This window comes from Alosa pseudoharengus, unplaced genomic scaffold (assembly GCF_046254945.1).
Source record: "Alosa pseudoharengus isolate Yale_2024_CS ecotype anadromous, Long Island Sound unplaced genomic scaffold, YU_APseudo_1.1 YU_APseudo_1.1_scf_4, whole genome shotgun sequence".
Taxonomy (NCBI): Eukaryota; Metazoa; Chordata; class Actinopteri; order Clupeiformes; family Clupeidae; genus Alosa; species Alosa pseudoharengus.
In genome coordinates, this window is record NW_027468774.1 from 4,537,293 (window position 1) to 4,551,425 (window position 14,133).

Consider the following 14,133-nt stretch of genomic DNA (forward strand, 5'->3'; position numbering starts at 1 on the left):
GTGTAAACGGTCTAGTGTTATCCAATTGCGTGCAGTGAGATTTTTAAATGCATGCTTGTTGCCGCCCCTCGAGTTGGGCCATTACATTGCTCTTTGCCAGACCCTTAATCTTTCTAGATTATCAGGGTCTGGATTTTCCAGGCTACCATTTTACTCTGTCTTCACTAAAATCAGATGAGGAACTTGGTGTAATTAATGCAGAGACAAGTTTAATCCAGTTTGACCTGAAACACAGCTCTTGACATTTACAGAGCTTTAATATTGGCATGGAAAAACAACTCATTGCATTTATATAATGGAGTGACACTGATTAAAAAAATAATAATACTTTTAAAAATAGAACATTATGACACTGGAACCATGGACACTGTTAAGTTGTTGTAAAAGTTTTATGGTCATTTTACAATGACAATATTTCTTTGGTTCTTCCTATCAGTTTTTGTTACTGCATTTGTGTTGTTTTGTTTGTTGTTACGCACAAAGGCTGCTTTGTTGGTGTACCTTTTGTACTAAATTGTAATAAATTTGAAATACATTTACATATCTGCCTCTTGTCCAATGTCCCTTTGCGGGTAACATATAGAACTAGCCACACTACATTCAGGGAAAGATCTGTGGGTCCTCCTGCCCAACATCAGGGGGTGGCGTAGTCAGACTGTAAAGAAGGTATACCACTTGCCGGGTACCACATAAAGATTCTTCATGCAGAGAAGAAAGCAGAATTAATGGAGAGATACATACAGCAAATTAAGGAGAAAGAAAACATATTTTTCTTGGCAGCGAAACAGACCAGCCCATATTACTACTACCATGCCTGTGAACGAGGAAATACATCAGTGCAAAAGACCAATGGCGGGCCATGCAAAACCCACGCGAATTCATGTGAAGCATGAATACACAAGACATGATTTGTCAAACCCTGAAGAGAACAAGAAGAGGACCAATACACGCACGACCAATACACTCTCTGTCTCTACAACTAGATGTACCGCATAGCAATATATAATATGACCACTGCATGGTGTGGCCATCTGCTATGGAAACATATACAGTTCAGCTCATAAGTATTTGAACCCATGCAAAAATTGACTAAAAATAGGAATATAAAATCATCTTTTGGAAATTGATCTTAATGCCTTGAAGGATAAGTTCGGTGTGATATTCACCTACTGTAAAGTGTGTTGAAACATGATACCGAGTGTGAACTTTTGTCTCATAGCCCATCACGGCTTGTCCCCTGCACTCCGAAATCTGGCACTAGTTAGCCAGTGCTACCAACAGGTTTTCAATGGGGGTGCCTCGGACATCGGACTAGCCATGTATTAAACGTATGCTGGTAAAATGAGACCATGCAGTTGACTGCACTGAAAAACTATTTAAATTAAATGTATGTATCCCTGCTAACAATAGAACTGCTTTGGAGCTACCCTGGTGATGTGAAAGCGACTATAATCAAGATTGAATTTTCTTCAGGATTCTCCAGCATACTGTGTCTCCTCTTCAGGATTCTCCAGCATACTGATCAATAGATATTTATTGATCCTTTCATAAATTCATCTTGCATCACACAGCCTGTCAGACAGAAAACAGACTTATGCAATAAGTGCCGTATCATCAGTGGCATAATGCAATTCCATAGAAAATTATGTTTTTTGTATGTTTTTTTATGTTTTCCATAACGCCAATAAAATGTGATGGTATGGTATGACGTAAAATGATTAAATGGAATTTGAGCATTTGCTATTTTTGGCTGAAGAATGTACATGAGAAAAAATGCACAAAAAATTAATGTTATCATTCACATCATACAAATGCCAAGGGATTTCACTAGCGTTATGGATGTGACAAAAAGTAAATTTTCCGTGGAATTGCCCAGTACTAAAGTGCAGTATTATCACACATAGATTCAAATTGATTCCCTTCCTAGCTTACAGTATTCAACAGTGTAATGCGGGTAGGGATGAATGATTTGCGAGTCAGGTTGGTTTAGAAGGAGAGCACCTTATACCTTCTGCCTGATGGCAGCACCTCATACACCTGGAATAGGGGATGTAGCGCACCACCACTTATTGCTCCTCCTTTCCTCGCCACTCTGGATTCGCAGATCATGGTCAGAGAATTTAACTGTTGTGTAAAGTGAAAAACACCAGGCAATGGACCAAAAAGGTTGCCCTCAGCAAAAGAGCAACAGAAAAGAACCATTACGGTATGTCTCTACTTACTCTGAACTGTTTCAGCTTCCACATGAAATAAAGTCGCTTGCAAACGCTTTTTGTAGATGGCATCAGTATTGGGATTCCATGATAGTTTAGCTGTCTCTATTGTACAGTGGAGTTTTGTTATATGTTTATACTTATATTTACCATTTCTGCTGTAAGTGCATGTTGTGTGTGTTGTCTGTATGCTACTGAGACCTTGAATGTCCTCTTGGGGATCAATAAAGTATATATCTATCTATTTAGTTAGGCTGATAAGCAAAACAATTGTGCATTTTATGACTAAAGCATGAAAGTTTCACCATATAATCTTCACCCCCTAAGGTTTAATTTCAGACGTGGAGCCACTTCAGATCTGACCTCTGGGGCTAGATATTTGCTGTATAATATACACATCTTTGAGGAGTAAAATATTTTTACATATCATTCCAGAATTCTACTGTGAAGATCTAGAACTTACATTAACTGCCATTCAAACTGGTTGCTTGAGTTCATTATGACAGTATCAAATGGAACCTTTAACTGGCAACATTCTAATCACATACAAATGTGATTTATTTTTTCACCTTTAGGCCTATACTGCTATGCCTATAGATAGATAGATACATAGTGGAATGGCAGATAGTACATAATATGATAAAGAGCAATTTAATAAGGACCCCTTTCAAAAAAACACAAGTATTTGTCTCAACAATGTTTTCCTTTTTTAATGTCATGTCTCTATTGGCTGTGTCCAGGCTAACAGTCTCCTGAGCAAGAGCAAAGATCAGTGCACTTGAAGGCAGCCTTCTTGCACCTGCAACGCATAGTACACCCTTTTGCAGCCACAATGGATCGTTTCATAACAGCCATGGGAGGCCTCTGGAAGAGTGGTCTAGAATGGCTGCCATCCTGTCTGAATGTCTGAAGTTGACTATGATTCACGGCAATTGTTCAAATAACTTAGAAATCGGTGTTATTGTCCCATAAACTAGTGGCACAGTTGATACAAAGCAGTTAGGGATTATGGGTAAATGCTACTTTCCTGTTTATAATGTTTCTTTTTTCTCATTACTGTTTATTGTGGCTTTTTTGGATTTGTATGAAGTAGAACAACTGATAAGCAAAATTACTGTGTAAGAGTTTCAGAGAATTGTCAGGATTACCTACCCTGGAAATCCAGAGTTCTCACAAGAGCATCATTTGAATTCTCTCTGCAAGAGACTCCGGCAATGAGTAATAATGCACGTTACTTTTACCCCTTGCATCTTGTGTAACCAATCACATCGGTGTATCTGATATAGGCGGGCCAGAGGCGAGCTAAACAAATGACGGCAGCGTTGCAACAAATCAGTCAGTAAACATTGGTCATAGTGTTATCCAATTGCGTCGAAGTCCGGAATTAGTCAGTAAACATTGGTCGTAGTGTTATCCAATTGCGTGCAGTGAGATTTTCAAATGCATGCTTGGTGCCGCCCCTTGAGTTGGGCCAGTTTCTAGATTATCAGGGTCTGGATTTTCTAGTCTAAGGATTAGGCTACCATTAAGGAGAATGCCATTATTAAAATATATAGAATATTTTAGAGAGTAGACATATCTCCTTTCCGGGTTCAATGCAAAATTGATTACTTTAGTTTTGACCTGCCCACTTGGAGGTGTCACAAAGTTGGGAACTCAATGCTTACTTGCATTATGTGTCTGTGTACTTCCTCTTGGGATTGATTTTATCTTCACCTTATATGGTTGTGGTTCTTGGACTTTATATGTTTACTATGCATATAATGGATATGAAAGCTGTAGCAACTGGATTGATAGTTGTAAAAAGAAAGTTTATATTCATGATGTCAACACTGCACAACTAAGTTTATATACATCTGTTCCTGACTTCTGATGATGTTGTGTCGACCAGACATAAACGCTAGGTCAAATTCAAGACTCTTTTCCTCAGTGGTTCCTTGTTAGTGGAATGAGTTGCCCAGTGCTCTCTGTTCCTGAGATAGTTTTGGGTCTTTCAAGAGGGGTCTAAAGGCATATCTGTTCAACATTAGTTTATTAAGTCTTTCTTATGCATTATGGTTTGGCCCGCTTAATATGTTGCTCAAGTGCAGCCTTTGTGGGTGGGATGTTCTCTAAAACTCTAGATTTCTTTGCAAACAGGTTTTCTGGCCTCATTCACCATGATGTCACTTGTCCTATACATTAGCACTATAAAGCGCTCCAGCAGTTCACTCTGATCATTCTTCAATTGCATGAGCTCATTGAAAGCTTCAGTAACTTCTGTGGAAGATTTCCATGTCTCCCATGCAGTTTGATGTCATTGGTATCAAGGACCAGCAGATCTTGGCTCTCTTCAAGAAATGGGTTACCCATCTCCTCAATCACTGTTATGAGGGACCTAACATGCTTCCTGTGCTGCTCAATGCTGGTGATGGTTTTCAGGTTGTGGTGACCTTCCATTTTCAAATTCAATAATTATTCTGGCAATTTCAGGGCCGGGCCAAGCCACCATCCAGCATCGCAGTGCCCCGGGATTCTCTGTTAGTCTAACTGGTCCACCAGATCCTTTGATGAGTGCATTGTTCTGTTCATGACACTGGTCTATTACAATGGCTGAGAACTTGTTGCATGTCTTATGCACAACGAACCTCCCAGCATGGAATTCTTTCAGAATTGCTGGGTGTTTCTTTGAAATGTTTGTAGTCATGGTGGTCTGTGTTGAGCTTGGTGTTTGATGTTTGCTCCATCGAAGATCATAGACATCAATGCAAAAAGTGATGGTGGGACAGAATAATTCTGACTACTGGGATGGAATGAGTCGTCAAAGTGAAACATAGAATCAAAAATCTCTTTGCGCACCACTTGTGCTGCTCTCACCAAATGCATAGCATCACTGTCATGATCGTGGTCACAGGGCTTCATGAGAGCATCTCTGATATCCTCTTGAATGTTAGAAGTGTTTCTCTCACCTGTGCATGAGCCCTTAAGTCTGGTTATACTGTACATCTTGCCTAGATCTATATATCTGTTATAACTTTATAAATTAGGCAAATTTCCAATATTAATGAAGGAACAGTGCTTAATACATTAATGAAATGTGCAATAATACTGCCTCATGTGCTATTACTACTATGTCTTACTACAACCTTGCGTTTTTTTATATGTATTATTATTTGCCATTCTAACTTACAAATAGTTTTTTTATATAGTTCATGATCAGAACTTACTTAATTTAGTTTGCCAAACTATAGGTCTAAAGGTGAAAAAAGAAATCACATTTGTATATGATTAGAATGTTGCCAATTAAAGGTTCCATTTGAAACTGTCATAATGAACTCAAGCAACCAGTTTGAATGGCAGTTAATGTAAGTTCTAGATCTTCACAGTAGAATTCTGGAATGACTTGTACAAATATTTTACTCCTAAAAGATGTGTATATTATACAGCAAATATCTAGCCACAGAGGTCAGATCTGAAGTGGCTCCACGTCTGAAAATAAACTTCAAGGTGTGTAGAGACACTGAACAAAATGTCATGCTTTAGTCATAAAATGCACAATACTTCTCATTATTTGAACTTAACTGCTCCACTAATTGTGGTTTCTAAGTATTTATACTTAGCGCCCTGCTCTGCTCCACCCAGCGGCTGTTCCACCTCTGCTGCTGCTGCCTCCTGCTCGGCTGAATTACCCATCAGTGCTTATTTTAGCGTGGAGGAGGTGAGGGCGGAGCTCAGATTGCGCCCTGGCAAGTCAGCTGGACCGCATGGTACACCACCGAGGCTTCTGAAGGACCTTGCTGCGGAGCTGGCGGTTCCTCTGCAAACACTCTTCAACTGGAGCCTCCAGACGAGTCAGGTGCCGAAGCAGTGGAAGACATCCTGCATTGTGCCAGTGCCTAAGGGGGGGAGACCTTCCGGGGCCAGGATTACAGACCAGGATTACAGACCAGTGGCCCTGACGTCTGTAATCCTTCTACAGCAGACACTAGACCCCCTGCAGTTTGCCTATCGAGCGAACATGGTAGTGGAGGATGCTGTCCTTTACTTGCTTCATTGAGCCCTCTCTGTTCTCAATGGGACAGGGGGGTGGGTATGTGAGGCTGATGTTCTTTCCTTGCTTCATCGAGCCCTCTCTTTTCTCGATGGGACAGGGGGGTATGTGATGCTGATATTCTTTACTTGCTTCATCGAGCCCTCTCTGTTCTCGATGGGAGGGGGGGACGGGGGTATGTGAGGCTGATGTTCTTCGATTTCTCGAGCGCATTCAACACCATCCAGCCTCAGATCCTGAGAGGCAAACTTGAGAATCTGGGCATGGAGCCTGCCTTCATCGAGTGGATCATCAGCGACCTGACAGAGCGGCCACAGTATGTCAGACTGGGGAACATGGTCTCAGACACCGTGAAATCAAGTATTGGGGCCCCCCAGGTAACTGTACTATCCCCTTTCCTCTTCACCCTATTGACCGTTTCAAGAGAGTTCCATTATCAGCATCATAGTTGTTCCCACAATGCTTCCATTTTAACGTTCCATATGTTATCTTAATGAAGCGGAAGTAGATTGGGAACAAAATAGAATCTTCAAGCATTGCTTTTGTTTTTCTTGTTGAAAGGGTCTATACACATCAGACTTCTCACACAGAACATCATCATGTCACATACAAAAATATTCTGATGACACTGTTGTGGCGGCTTGTGTGAGGGGAGGAGACGAGGAGGAGTACAGGAGGGTTATCTCAGAGAGTTCGCGACCTGGAGCAGGTGTAATGGTCTTATCCTCAATACATCCAAAACCAAGGAGATGATAGTGGACTTTGGGAGGCGTAAGACACATCATCTACCTGTGGTAATTGAGGGGGAGGGCATTGAGATGGTCCAAACATACAAATACCTGGGAGTCCACCTGGACCATAAACTGGACTGGTCAGTGCATGTAAATGCAGCATACAGGAAAGGTCAGAGCAGGCACTTTTTTCTCAGGAAGCTAAAATCCTTCCAAGTCTTTAACGAGATGCTGTACCTTTTTTATCATTTGGTTGTTGCCAGTGCAGTGTTCTTTGCTGTGGTGTGCTGGGGCAGCTGTATGACAGCCAGGGAGGGGAACCGACTTGACAAACTGGGGCGTGTTTCCCAAAACCATAGTTGCTAACTAAGTAAGCAACTTTGTTGGTTGCAATGCAATTTCCCATTGCCAACCAACCAAGTTGCTAACAGGTTAGCAACTATGGTTTTGGGAAACGCACCCCTGGTCAGGAAGTGTGTGTCTGTGTTGGGGAGGAGGGTGGACTCTGTAGGAGATTTGGTGGATGAAAGAATGAGTAGCATAATGAAATCCATCCTCAGTAACAGGAGCCACCCGCTGCATGACACTGTGGTTGCCCAGCAAAGCAGCCGTGAGCTGCAGGACTGAGAGGTTCAGGAGGTCATTTGTTCCGGCCGCCATAAGACTACATAACGGACCTGCCTGAAGTGCATTAATTATTTACCACTAATGATAGTAGCTTGTTTTGTGACTCTTTATTTTATTAACTGTTCCTAAGTGTCCTGTGCTTTTTCTGCAGGATTCCTAAGTGTCCTGTGCGTTCTCTGCAGGATTCCCAAGTGTCCTGTGCGTTTTCTGCTGGATGGATGAGATATATGTCACATAGGTGGATGGGATATATGTGTTACATGTTTTTATATGCTGTGTGGATATGTCACAGGGGTGGATGGATATGTGCTACATGTTATATGTGTTTAAATGTGTTGTTGTGCTGTGGAACATGATGGAAGAAGATGTGTGGAAATGATTATCCCTATGGGACAATAAAGACTATCTATCTATCCAAGTGTCCTGTGCTTTCTCTGCAGGATTCCTAAGCGTCCTGTGCTTTCTTTGCAGGATTCCTAAGCGTCCTGTGCTTTCTTGCAGGATCCCTAAAAGCAATGGCATACTCCTCCGCCACAGCTTGGGGCAGCCTTGGCCTACTGGTTAACGCTTCGGACTTTGTAACCGGAGGGTTGCCGGTTCGAACCCCGACCAGTAGGAAGTGGCTCAAGTGCCCTTGAGCAAGGCACCTAACCCCTCACTGCTCCCCGAGCGCCGCCGTTGTAGCAGGCAGCTCACTGCGTCGGGATTAGTGTGTGCTTCACCTCACTGTGTGTTCACTGTGTGCTGAGTGTGTTTCACTAATTCACGGATTGGGATAAATAGGAAAACAGCTTTATTTTGCTATAACAAATAGACTAGAGTCGTAATGCTGTCTCATGTTCAGGAAAACAGATTAGAAATCACACACAGAGGAATAATGCCGTCTCTTGTTTAGGAAAACACTAACAGATTTTTAGCCATTACACACAGAAGCCGTCTCATGTTTAGGACATCACACACAGAGTAATAATGCCGTCTCATGTTTAGGACATCACACACAGAGTAATAATGCTGTCTCATGTTTAGGACATCACACACAGAGTAATAATGCCGTCTCATGTTTAGGACATCACACACAGAGCAATAATGCCGTCTCATGTTTAGGACATCACACACAGAGCAATAATGCCGTCTCATGTTTAGGCCATCAAACACAGAGTAATAATGCCGTCTCATGTTTACACATCCATGTCATCTCTGCAGTGGGTGAGTGTCCTGCATCGTGCTTCACGTTCCTCCTCTGTCCCCTTATGGTCCAGTCTGATGAACTCTTCTTAACTGGATCCCGGTAACATCTAGTCCTTGTGCTCTGAGGGTTTCTCCAAACTGAGAATGAACAACACACCAAGATGATAAGTGATTAAAGGTTTTTCAATAAGTTATTTCATTTGACATCTCTTTAGGTATCTCCAAAGAGACTGTTATTAAAATATATTTTGGGGCTTTTTGCCTTAGTCATAGGACAGTGAAGAGACTGATAGAAGCGAGTGGGAGAGAGAGATCGGGTGGGATAGGAAATGACCCGAATTGGACTCGAACCCGGGTCACTGTGGGCACTTGGACCCAATGTGGCACAGGGGGTTGCACCACAGGGCTCCCCAAAGAGATAGTTCTATTTTGCATCAGTAGTCATTACACTGAAATAATAACACTATGTTACAGGGTCCTTGTTCCAGTGTATCTACATAATGGAGTACAGTGTATAAGTAAGTATAAGTATACTCTTTTGATCCCATGAGGGAAATTTGGTCTGCATTTATCCCAATCCGTGAATTAGTGAAACACACTCAGCACACAGTGTAACAACCTATGTAACAATTTGTAATATCACATATTTATGTTGTCCATACATAATGTATGTTTGTGTACCTACAGATCATTAGTACATAATACGAAGTGCTTGTTACAATGCTTTGCCAAAGTGGCCTCTCTCTTTGGAGAAGGAAAGAAAGTGGCTATGGGGTGAAGTTTGGGACTCTTGACACCCTAACATTAAAGCATAACTCCAGGGCCTGTAAAATAAAGTGTTACCCACTTTGCATAGTTAAAAGGTTAAGGAAGGTTAAAACAACCATAGAGAAAACAAAGCACATGAAAACTTAAATGAAAATGGCAAATGGCAGGTTGTATGCAGTTCTGAAAAGGTGAAGTCATTACAGGCCTATTGCCCCTGGAGTGACTCTGTGGTGGTGGTTCCTGGGCTCAGACTCCCAACCCTGTGGAGTCCCACAGAGAGGCAGATCATAGACCACTAGAGCACCACCACCCTTTACAATGGTACTGCACATTTACAGTTTTTTATTGAGAAGAGGCCACTGACAAACAATCTCCTACACAAAGGTTAGATTGAACAGTTGTATTATTGAATGCAGTGTCCAGCATGGCCTCTAGAGGGCAGCACTGTACTGTTGTACTCACTGGCTTCAGTATCTGCTCCTCAATCTCAGTTTCATTCAAAGTCTCAACAGCAGAGACCTTCAGAAGCAAACCAACAACATGACCTGGGAGGATGGAGGAAGTAGAGGTGGCTGTGGTTTTGAGATTCAAATGTTCATACAAACAAAAATACACATGCACGCAAACACACACACACAAACAAACACACACACACACACACACACAGAAACCTACTTGGATCGGGACTTTTAGTTGGAAGGGCACCTTTATCGCTCAAATCTATGGAGAAGTTTGTAGATACAAAGTTATGAATCTGACCTCCAAGCACAACATATTGCATTAGAAAAGAAAATGCCCAATAATTAATACCTATAAAATGTAACATGTTTACCTGTACAGTATGCAAAATAACAGCTCAAAGGATCCACAAGTTTGTAAACAGTGTAGTTTCCAGGACACGCTTTAACCTGTATGGGTGTTGAATTGAAAGTGCAGCAGCCATTAATCCAGCTTCCACACACCTGCCTGGTCACGATGCCATCCTCTGGGCGAGGGTGAGGTCCATTCAGCCAGAGGGGTGCGTGGGTACCACAGCGATTCCTGGGCACACACGTGTTGGGAATCCGAACGCTCACTTCCTGGTGGACCAACAGGTACCAGCCCTGCCACTGGACTGTAACACCATTAAAGGAACGGTCACACTTGAGATCTGATTGGTCCAGGTTGGTGGTGGCCCTCCAGGTGTCGTTCAGCACAGTGTAGTTGTAACAAGGGTCAATCTCTTGGGCTGTTGTGGCTTGAGGAGTGTGTAGAACTAATACAGGATTCAGATAAACACACACACACACAGAACAGACAGCACAGCCACAATCAAACACACACACAGCACACACACAATCAAACAAATATATACACTCACACACAGCACACGCAAACAAACACACATACACAAACCATGTAATTATTGGAGCAAGAGTTTTAGTTGGAGGGACTTAATAGCAAAGACACAAACAAACACACACATAAACCTACATGTTGTTTTTGGTGCAAGATATTTAGTTGGAGGGACTCCTTAATAGCACACACACACACAAACACAGTTTGACAAACAGACACTCCATAATTATAAACAGACCTCAGCACATTCACAAGACCAGATACATCGCCATGAAATGTATGAACAGATGTTTTGATAAGAGGACCTGACAAGTCTTACTCATAGCCAGCAGGGGGAGATATAATGACAGTGGAGTCATCATCATGCTCATCTTCATCGTCTCATCACCTGCTGCACCTATAAAAGTATAATACAAGATTCTGTCGAGACAAAAAAAATCTATACACTCTAAAATCTTTGGTTGAGACTTTCATTTAATTGATGCAACAGACATTGTCTATGTTTGTGCATTGCTTCATGGATAGAATGACTGAATAAAAATCCTAAAGGATATTTATCCTGCAGACGAGTTGTTTGGGACTTATTGCTAATGGCTGCTTAGGCTACATCTCGTGACAGTGCGTCTATATGTGCCTTTCGCAAGACAAGATTCCTGACCTACGTCTGTCTGGAGAATCGGTAGTGGGGTTTTGAAGCATTTTGTAGTATTGGTAATCAGATATTTGTTCCATTCAACTCAAAGCAGTTTGTGTAACCACTGATTGTGGTCATTTAGTGGCTATAGGGGGCTGTGGAACACCAGAGAGTTCATCACAACATTGTTTATTCAGGAAAATATGCTAAACATTCAGCTCTTTTAATGGCCTGAGTTTACAAACATACAACAGCAATAATCAAACAGCAAACAAGAACAATAAAAACTTATATAAAAAATAAACATAAAAAGAAGAGGGGAATTAGTGTAGCGCCAAGGCCTGTTTGACATAATTAGGGGTTTAGATAGGTCAATGTTTAATAAAGATCAATAAGTAATTGAAGGGGGTTTAGTAAAGTTTGAGTCAGAGTTGGAGAGAATTAATTACGAGTGAGCTGTGTTATGTAATTGAACGATAGAGCCAGTGAAAGTTCATCTCAAGTCTCTATAATATAATATAAAAAAGTCTAAATACCAGTCAAAGCAAGAACACTGTAAAACAGCCACATCATCTATTATACCCTTGAATTAGTATACTGACACGCACAACCTAATTTTAATACCTCTTGTAGTTTGTTCCATTTACAGGAGGTACTTAACCCTGAGTCGCTCCTGGGAGACTGCCCCTACATTTCATTAACTATAAGTCACTCTGATCCATCAGACAATCTGAAACAAAACTCCATCCCTGAAACAAAACTCAATCCCTGACCTAAATCTCTCTCTGGAGAATCAGCCGTGGGGTTTTGTGTTAACACATTTTGAGGCATTTTTTAGTCCACTTAACTCCTTAAGTTGCTCCAGGGAGTCTGTCCCTGCACGTAATGCACTGTAACTGACTCTGGATAACAGTGTCAGCTAAATGACGATTATTATAATAAGTCTGTATTTTGCCATCGATCAAAACAGCTGTTAAAACGTTTGTCGTGTGTTTTCACTGAGATGAGACTGGTGGATATATTTCTCTAACATAGATAGTAGAGAGGTATCTACTTCACTTTGGATAGTTTGATTATTACTGACCTCCACATCATAAAAAAGAAGACTGATTGAAATCAAAGGCAGGAAATGCAATCCAAAATGTATCAAACACAGACTTACCGACGTGTCCGTGGGCCTAGAAGTGGCTTCTCTCTCGTCTGGCCACACAAACTCCAAAACACAGAGAAGAGCAAGACAAAATGATCACGATTTTCAGTGTAGGAAAATGTACACGTCCAGGACATCAGGCAGATGAATGATTTTCTAGACACAACTTCCTTCTACAGCAGATGTATTCTTATATTATTGGGTGTGCCATCTGCCTCCACTGTGTAATTTAAGTACTGTAATGGTATGCAGTCACTCCACTTTTATCGTAATGGTATTTGGCTTTTGTCCAAATCGACCTACAGTGTCTACATTAGTTAAAAATAATAGTTTTAAATAAAGTTAAAAAGCAAACATTAAGCATAATGATACTCTAATTATTAATGACAGGATCTGCCTGTCTGTTTGTGTTTGTCTGTTATCCGCAAGTCTCTCAAACCGTCGTCCGACGATTTCAAACTTGGCAGGTGTCCTGCTGAAAGGCATGAGTGAGTTCCATGCCATGACTGACATTGTTTGTATAAGAAATGCAAAAGATATTATCACAAGATGTCTCAGTCTCTGTCCCTTGGGTTCTTCCTCTTCTGTTATCTGTGCACCATCTTACTCCCTCTTCACTAGAATCAGATGAGGAACTTGGAGTAATTAATGCAGAGAAGTTTAATCCAGTTTGACCTGAAACACAGCTCTTGACATTTACAGAGCTTTAATATTGGCATGAAAAAACAACTCATTGCATTTATATAACGGAGTGACACTGATTTAAAAACTAATAATACATCTAAAAATAGAACATTATGACACTGGAACCATGGACACTGTTAAGTTGTTGTAGAAGTTTTATGGTAATTTTACAATGACAATATTTCTTTGGTTCTTCCTATCAGTTTTTGCCACTGCATTTGTGTTGTTTTTTTGTTGTTACGTACAAAGGCTGCTTTGTCGGTGTGTTGCATTATCCCACCTCAAGTGGTGATTAGGCTGCTGTAGCCTTTCTTAGAATCCTCATCAATGGGACATACTGTAAGCACTGGCTAGTTTGGAGATGCTAGAAGTTTGCTGCTGCTTTGTGTTTTTCTCTGGGTAACTGGGCTATTAGCGTTGCTTTGAGTCTGCATCAACGTTGCCTAAGCACTTGCTAATGAAACCTGTTGCACATGAAGGCTGCTTCATGGGGTTTTTGTGTTTGCTGCTTTGGTTTGTTGTTGTTGTTGTTGTTGTTGTTGTTGTTGTTGTTGGTGGTGTTGTTGTTGTTGTTGTTGTTGTTGTTGGTGTGGTTGTGGTATTCCATGTCATGTTGTGTAATGTTAAGGCTGGGCGTTGATTGTCCACAGTGGGAAATCCCCCTGCCTATATCTTAAGGAACTTGACACTGCGCATCAATTACAGTGTCAATAACTTCCCACGTTACTCTCCGTCAAAGATGGTTGATTACGAAGATACTTAATGAGAGG

The 14,133-nt window shown here is 41.3% G+C and overlaps 1 protein-coding gene across 3 annotated transcripts; it reads right to left on the minus strand.

Annotated features, from left to right (window-relative positions):
* Positions 1-8,377: 8,377 nt before the first annotated feature.
* LOC143103184 (oncoprotein-induced transcript 3 protein-like) lies at positions 8,378-13,045 on the minus strand. 3 transcript variants are annotated; one of them, XM_076266995.1, is made up of 6 exons: positions 12,692-13,045; positions 11,215-11,315; positions 10,390-10,812; positions 10,233-10,277; positions 10,020-10,102; positions 8,378-8,927 (listed from the first exon to the last, which is right to left on the minus strand). In XM_076266995.1, the coding sequence occupies exons 1-6, from the start codon at positions 12,814-12,816 to the stop codon at positions 8,850-8,852; spliced, it is 855 nt and encodes a 284-aa protein (XP_076123110.1). In that variant the 5' UTR covers positions 12,817-13,045; the 3' UTR covers positions 8,378-8,849. The 3 variants fall into 3 exon arrangements, with proteins under 3 accessions (XP_076123110.1, XP_076123111.1, XP_076123112.1); XM_076266996.1 differs by having other exon boundaries at positions 11,215-11,292; positions 12,692-13,040; XM_076266997.1 differs by lacking the exons at positions 10,020-10,102; positions 10,233-10,277 and having other exon boundaries at positions 10,520-10,812; positions 12,692-12,974.
* Between the last annotated feature and the right edge of the window lie 1,088 nt (positions 13,046-14,133).

What these genes read in the sequence shown, in the direction of transcription:
- LOC143103184 (XM_076266995.1), bottom strand. Translation starts at nt 12,816, where the DNA reads ATGTCCTGGACGTGTACATTTTCCTACACTGAAAATCGTGATCATTTT. An exon ending in TCTCCCCCTGCTGGCTATGA is followed by an intron (nt 10,813 to 11,214) that starts GTAAGACTTGTC and finishes ATCCTGTATTAG; the next exon opens with TTCTACACACTCCTCAAGCC. An exon ending in AGGAGCAGATACTGAAGCCA is followed by an intron (nt 8,928 to 10,019) that starts GTGAGTACAACA and finishes GTTCATTCTCAG; the next exon opens with TTTGGAGAAACCCTCAGAGC.